The sequence below is a fragment of the Montipora foliosa genome, chromosome 13, assembly GCF_036669935.1.
Source record: "Montipora foliosa isolate CH-2021 chromosome 13, ASM3666993v2, whole genome shotgun sequence".
In the NCBI taxonomy this organism is placed as follows: Eukaryota; Metazoa; Cnidaria; class Anthozoa; order Scleractinia; family Acroporidae; genus Montipora; species Montipora foliosa.
The window spans coordinates 23,465,688-23,473,187 of NC_090881.1; the positions used below are offsets into that span (position 1 = coordinate 23,465,688).

The 7,500-nt window shown below is 45.2% G+C and overlaps 1 protein-coding gene across 1 annotated transcript in view; it reads left to right on the forward strand.

The window, feature by feature from the left end:
• The window catches only part of LOC137982860 (serine/threonine-protein kinase SIK3-like), a 17,942-nt gene that overhangs the window by 9,508 nt on the left and 934 nt on the right, over nt 1-7,500 (forward strand). The window contains exons 5-9 of the mRNA XM_068830026.1: nt 253-298; nt 975-1,099; nt 1,784-1,907; nt 3,025-3,233; nt 5,364-7,500. The exon at nt 5,364-7,500 is cut by the window's right edge and continues 934 nt beyond it. Of these exons, the coding sequence (XP_068686127.1) occupies nt 253-298; nt 975-1,099; nt 1,784-1,907; nt 3,025-3,233; nt 5,364-7,500 (2,641 nt within the window). The remainder of the gene's footprint in view (nt 1-252; nt 299-974; nt 1,100-1,783; nt 1,908-3,024; nt 3,234-5,363) is intronic.

The window sequence follows — 7,500 nt, forward strand, 5'->3', positions numbered from 1 at the left end:
ATTGTGACTTCTCTCTGCCGAAAGAGTTAGTGAAGTGAAAATCAGAATACTTGATTACTTCTGTCACAGACAATGATTCGACTCTAAAACAGTTTGACTGTCAATATTCTCGTCAATAGACCTTTTTGCAGACACGCCAGCCATTTTGATTTCTGTTGTTTCAAAAAGCAATTATGGGATTGCTGTAAAAGTAATGTGTTAGGGTTAGTCCTGTATTATACTTGAGGTGCCTGCTTTTTGATTTCCTTGCAGGCAGAAAATCTTTTACTTGATGAGAATTTTAATATTAAAATAGCAGGTAAGGGGTTTTTTCTTCTTTTTTCTATGCATTGGTTGCCCTCACTCTGTAATCACTGGATGATTGTTTGCATTTTGCAGTGCTCAAAGTGGCTATGTCATGCAAAATGGCATAATTTCATGACACCCAAATGCCCAAAAAGTAGAATGAAACATTGCAATTTATTATAGCAACTTAAAACTGTTGAATAACATAAAAGGAAATACAACAAAAGGAAAGAGAGGCATGGATGGATACAAATGAACCAGATTGAAACGGATTGCATTTGGGTAATCTTGAAAAAATATCAGCCCAATGTTTTTCCTGTCTATGGCAAATCCCTTGGATAAAGGTTGTTTTTGCTCAGAATCATCTTAATTGTGATGTAACGATCATTTTTATCGGTAAAGGAATTCCATGTTACCATTTTCAAGTTTTAAACTTGGGATAAACTTAAAATTTCCCCTAAACACCTAAAATAATGTGACATAGCCCTTTTAAGTTATTCATCCCCACCTGACCTCCCTTTGCTATAAACTTTGCAAATGGTCTACCACACTGGGGAGGGTTAAGTTGGGCATGTACAACATTTTTTTGCACACCCCACCCCTCCCTCATTCCTGTTGTATCACATTTCTTATGAATGTAACTCCATACCTGCATGCTGAACAAAGTGGTGGGAACTTGTTTTTCTTAGATTTTGGATTCAGCAACTTGTTTCAAAAGGCGGCACACCTGAAGACATGGTGTGGCAGCCCGCCCTATGCCGCTCCTGAGCTTTTTGAAGGCAAGGCCTATTGTGGACCAGAGGTTGACATTTGGGTGAGTGGTAGTGGTACTTGATAATCAGCTATTATTATACATTGGTGTCACCAGCTCGATTTTGATTGGCTATAAGCACGCAGCTAATTCTTGCTTGCTCTGTTTCTCTTACGTCATACCTACAAACAATAGATTTTATATATGTAGAATTTACGTCATACCTACAGACAATAGTTTTATGCATGCAGAAGTGACGTCACCTAACACACTAACCAGCAGTTTGATCAGTTTTGTCATGGCGGAGCTCAGCTCAGGAATATGCATAATAAAACAATTATTGAATTCGGTTTTCGCATGTTAGCGATAATTATCAAGGCCTCAGTTTGTGTTATCCGCCTCAGCCTTCAGCTTCAGCAGATAACACAAACTTTGGCCTTGATAATTATCGCTAACATGCTCAACCTCATCCAATAATTGTTAATTGATAGTTTGCATCTGACGTCACGGCAGTCATTTTGGTGTACAGAACATTGCATTGCAAAATTTGACTCCGTTGCTACGCAAAACGTGTGGGGCCCTTTTCTATTGTTCTGTATACCATCATAGCCGTCACATCACGTGGATGCAAACCAAGAATTGGACAAAGTTTGGGATATGTAGAATAAGATTGAGATCATCCTGCATATCGTAATTGTAAACTCCATTCTTCTCTTAATGTACTTGCTGTTTATTTTTTCCCCTCAGAGTCTGGGAGTCGTTTTGTATGTGCTGGTGTGCGGTGCTCTTCCCTTTGATGGGAGCACACTTCAAAGTTTGCGTGCTCGTGTATTGGACGGAAGATTCAGAATACCTTTCTTTATGTCCACAGGTTGGTTAAATTTTTGCAGTTTATAACAAGTCATTCAAAGAGATGTGTTTATCGATAATCACCCAGGGACTTAGGGATATTCCAAGACATCGGAGTGCTCTCTTTTGTAGGAGTCGAACCTACGATCGTCTGAATACTAGTTCGGATGGGAATAGGCCATTTCCGAGTTCATGTCTGCCTCCTCTTCAAAGCGAGTCTAAGTGCAAAGTTTTTTCTTATGAAAATTAGTTCTCATTCATATGTAAAGTAGAACTAATTACCGTCACAAAAACTTCGCACTTAGACTCGCTTTGAAGAGAAGGTAGACATGAACTCGGAAATGGCCTATTACGGTCGATCCCCCCCCCCCCCCCACAGTATGCTGATGACCCTTATATGATAGCTAACAAATCCTATGGTCCCTAATTTTCGTCAGTAAAATTAGTGCTTGAGCCTAATCATTAAAATGAGTGCTTAGATGCAATAAACGCAGGGGCGGATCGACTCCGGGGCCGGGCGGACTGACCGGTTACCGTTCGGATGCTCTACCACTGAGCAATAGGAGACTCGTGGGAACTACTAGGCCATTAGACTAGGTTCAAATGACAACAGTTCCTCTATACTGCTAGTACTGAAATTGTCTGCAGCGTACATTCTTGTTATGTAAAGGTAGTGGATGACAAATGTTAATGAAATTTTAATGAAATTAAGAGATGATTTTTTCCGTTAGTGACTCGGAGATACTCGGAAAAATCCGAGTGCACCTTTGCGGGAGTCGGAGCTACGACCTCCGATTACTGGTTCAGTTGCTGCACCACTGAGCTATAGGAAGCGACAAAGAAGACGGTGACTCGGGGATACTCGGAAAAATCCGAGTGCACCTTTGCGGGAGTCGGAGCTACGACCTCCGATTACTGGTTCGGTTGCTGCACCACTGAGATGCGTTTTTCTTTCACCGAAAATAGAGTTTTAGCATCACGTGAACCGCAAATTTCAGGCCGAGTTATGAAAGAACTTGCACAATGTATTTTTTTGAGACTGGTTGAATGTGTCGTTACATGACATCGCTGTTTCCGCCGTCGTTAGAAAACGTTCCTTTTCATTTCCTCTGATAACGCATGCGTTCTTTTACGTCTAGAATGTGAACACCTAATTCGCCACATGTTAGTCCGCGATGTGAGCAAAAGGTACACGATGGAGAACATAATGAACCACAAGTGGGTGAAGGACTTGGATGAAGAGGACAAGGCTAGTTTGCTAATAAGCGATACTATTGACTCCGAACTCAGCGAAGAGGTGCTGAATATGATGCTGGCCAGAGGAATTGATAGAGAAAAGACCATTCAGGTGGGATGCTAGCTCATTTTAAATTGGGAAGTCAGGTTGGCTTAGCGGTTATCAACAATACCTTCCACCTCTGCGACCCGTGTTCAACCTTCGGCTCCGAGGTCGTATGTGAGTTTCAGTCGATCTCAATCTGACACCGAGGGTTTTTCTCCGGGTACTCTAGTTTTCCTCCCTCATCAAAATCGACTCTCAGTCAATTACAGCCGGCTGCAGGCGGGTGTCCTCAATAGGCATAACCTCTGGTATCCTTCCCTTTCACTGAAATGAATAAAGCTGGTATTTATTGTTTATTAGCTATTGTCATGTTGCTCCAACAGTCACTTTTTTCTCCAAGTAGAAAACGGTTTAGTTTAATTAGGATTTTCTGTTTTATGGTCTCGCCATTAAAGGGGTTGTGTCACGGAATGCCAAGTTTATTTATTTATTTATTTATGTAACTTTGCCAATCAAGCTGACAGAGCGCCACAGCAGCTTGCGCCAATTACTGTGGCTCCTTTTTTACCCTCCCAACCATGATACAAAACAGAAGAGAGACCACAACACCGGGAACTACGTGCCCTACTCTACGTGCCCGACAAGTGTGTGGATTCTTTTACGTCCCGCAGGATTATGAACATTGAAGGGTTGTGAGACGGGGCCTACGGCTTATCGTCCTTATCCGAGAAGACTAGAGAGTCTAACTATTTGCAGATGTCATTACAAAGGCAGCACTTTCTCCTGTTATTTAAGGACCATGAGTGTTGGTCCGGCCGGAGTTGAACTGAAAACCTCCCGCGTGACAGCCCGGTGCTTAGCCAACTGAGCCACCGGTGCGCGGTGAATCAGTGGCAAAAGTAGTTGGGACGCTTACTCCAGGATGGGCCTGGAAACCTCTCAGCTTGACGTCGTAAACTAGGCATAACTGTCGAATTTTTCAACTACAAGGTTCAAAATAGAAGCCACCCCCCCCCCCCCCCCCCCCAGTCAAAGCCATAAGGTAGAAGTTCCCCGATCAATGTTAAAATAGACTAGGAATTGTCTGTTCACTGTTGCCAACATTATTTGGGGAGGGGAGGGGGAGGGAGGAGGGATTATTCAAACCACACAAGAAAACCAACTTAGTGAGTGTTCCAAGACTTTTGCCGCTGATTGTAGCAACCAAATCCAGCAAAGTGCAAAATTAACTTCTTAAAACGTGGAAGGAGGGTTTGAATGAAACAGCAAATGCAAAAGGAAGCAGGGATGGACAAAATATGGATTGCAATTGGGTTTGTTAAAAGCTGTTCAGCCGAACAGTTTTTTAGAGTTTACCTCTGTTGTTTGTAACGAAAATTATGTATGCTAGGCAGGCATTTTTTGTCAGGCGAAGCTTTGAGTTGTGTCGTTTAAGAGTAATTTCAGTGTTAACGCTAAGTTGCATAGCGGATGGGGGCGAGCAATTGGTAAAACTACACAAAATCAACCTCACTGCCGTGACGTAGCCCCTTTGATATCTTCAAAGACCTGTGAGGTCGAGAGGGACCTATAGATCGTTTTCACCGTCACGCAACAAAAAAATAAAATCGAAACTGTTCAATGAAAAAAGGCAAAGCTTGGAATGTTGTAGGAGACAATTCTCAGGTCTGTGCGGTGCATTGTTACTGAGTTATTGGTCGAAGCATTTGAAGCAACTTTACAGAGTTTTGTGTGGAGCCGCCATGTTGGTGCACCTCCGGCCAGAAATCAACAAGAACATGTCTGGAGTTCACTTTGCAATGAAAACGCTTACTTTTCGCTCGTGAGATAAAATATGTATGAACACATGTCCAAATGTAATTGAAACGCGCGAACTGCTGAGATTCATAGAGATATACATTTTTTTCAACCAAATAGCTTTGTATCGTGGTGTCACGCAACGTGACAATTCGGAAATTCAAAATTCTGTATTTTCGAAACGAAAGACGTCATGGAACTGGAAACTTGCAAAAAGATCAATTGTTAGGTCATCTTCTAGATTCTTTAGACAAAGATTCAAAATACCTTTGGATTTTGGATTTTAGAATTTGATGACGTCACTGTGAAAACCATCTATTCAACCGCCCATACAAACCACCCGCACAAACCTCCCGCTCGTATCGTATTTCTCACTTAATTTCACCTCTACCTTTGCAGTCGCTTCGTCAGAAAGATTACGACCAATTTGCTGGTATTTATTACACGCTCCTAGAGAAGGTCAAGCAAGCCGCCAGCACGTCACACGATCCTTGTGCAAATCTACCAAATACCCAAGGAAACAGCAGTGATTCAGAATTGATGGAGACTGACAATGAGAAGTCGGGAAAGCCATCTATCAACGTACCAACTGTTCAAGTGACGCCTGACTCGCCCACAAGACGAGTAAAGCCCCCAGAAGCTCAATGGGGGGCCGCGTACGAGGAGAACGAGGAAGATGACAAGATGCCAGAGGACATTCTTCCCAGTCTGAAAACGTATTTAGAAAAACGTAGGCACACCCTGACAGCTGTCGATCCAATGATGGAAATCCCGCAAGAGTTGCGAGAGGTTCTTTCGCAGAAGTTCATCCAAAGGCCCCCGAGCCCATTGAGCCAAGCCTCCGAAGATTCCATTTCGAGTCCCATTGGGCTCAATCCAGCCTTGCCTCCGTACTCGCCAACATTAGACCTCTCTCTGGCCTATAAGGAGCAGATTTTGCAGGTGCCCACAGTGTTCCAACTGAGGCAGCCCCTGGGTAGAAGGGCCTCTGATGGTGCCACTAGTTTAGCTGCTGGTATTGCTCAGTTTAATGCACTTCGTGCCATGGCTGGCTACGGAGAAACCAGCCATGGAAACACAGGTTCTCTCAGTGGATCCCCTCTAAACAGCTGCAATCCACTTGTTCCTCAATCGCCGTTTTCTGTCTCCGCGGGACCGTCAAGTCCCCAAATTAGCGAAGGTGCAAACGATAGTGGCTCCGATCAAGAACCCGACCAAGAGGCCATCGCACGTTACATGGCGTGCCGCGGAGCACGACAGCGCCACACCTCCCCAAACGAAATGCCCGATGAAATGCAACTGCGACTGTTACAGGTGCCTTTGAAGACAAGACGGGGCGTGATGTCCCCAGGTAGGGAGCGCCCGCCCCGGGAAGGGTCCTTCATCACTACTCCCACTGGGATGCGGTATAACGCATCAAGACGTGCATCGGATAGCGCGGCGTCGGTTCTCGCGTACAAGCAGCACCTGGAACGCATCAGCGGCAGTGGCTCCAAGAGAAATAGCTTGAGGGAACTGCAAGAAGAGTGCTTGAAGCTACAACAACAGTATGGCCGAGTGGCGGAGGAAGAACAACAGCGCAGACAACAGGAGCAACATGAGCTACATTTGCAGCAGTTCTATAATCGCAGAGCGTCGGAGGGAGCCGATTCATTGGCCGCCACGCTGTCGCAGTTTCAGCAACAGTACGCGCATGCCTACAGTACAAGTCAAGAGTTGGACTTGGAAGGACAACGGCGGTCAGATGTGCTGCTGAGGAGCTCCGTTGATGATTTAGAAGAAGGGCCGCCTCAAGCTCAGGCAACGATGGAACACCAGGATATACTTCATCAGGAAATGCAGAGGTTGAATATCGAACACTGCCCCCCTGCCCCAAGTATTCTACACGCCACCTCAGGAGGGATAGGACAGGACACCTCTGTGTTATCTTCTCTAGCTCCAAACCTCGCATCTAATTCGCCAAGGAACAGTCTGCTCGTCGAGGATTCAACGTCGCCTGCTTCCAATTCTGATACATCGAACTTTCTCTCTCAGACCATTCTTTCTTCTCAAGCCAACAGCTCTGCTTTTCTCCCTGATGCTGGGACACTGGTTTCTCAAAGCCCTTCTCCTCCTGCTTCTCCTCTGATATCCGCAGTTCCTCTAAACCAGCGTTATCCCATTCCGAACGTCCTTACCGCGAGCAGCTCCTCTAACGGAAGCATGTCGGAAAATGTATTGGAAAACCGAGCGGTTCCGCAAGTTTCCGCGGGAATTGCGGGCGTGATGATGGGAAACACAATGGTAAATGAGAACGATCTGGAAGAATTGGCGAGAGTCACGTTGGGGATGGGCCGCGGGACGATCCCCATGAGCCCGGCATCCCTTCTTGCAACCTATACGGGAAATCCCGTGGGCGCGTTGCTTACGGGTAACGTCGGGCAACGCTCACCTTTGCACCACCGCCGGCATCACACAGTAGCAACCCCGCAAGAAGCATGGAATTCCATGGAACTGCTTAGAAGAGCCACAGCGAATAACGTTTCTTTAACGCAAA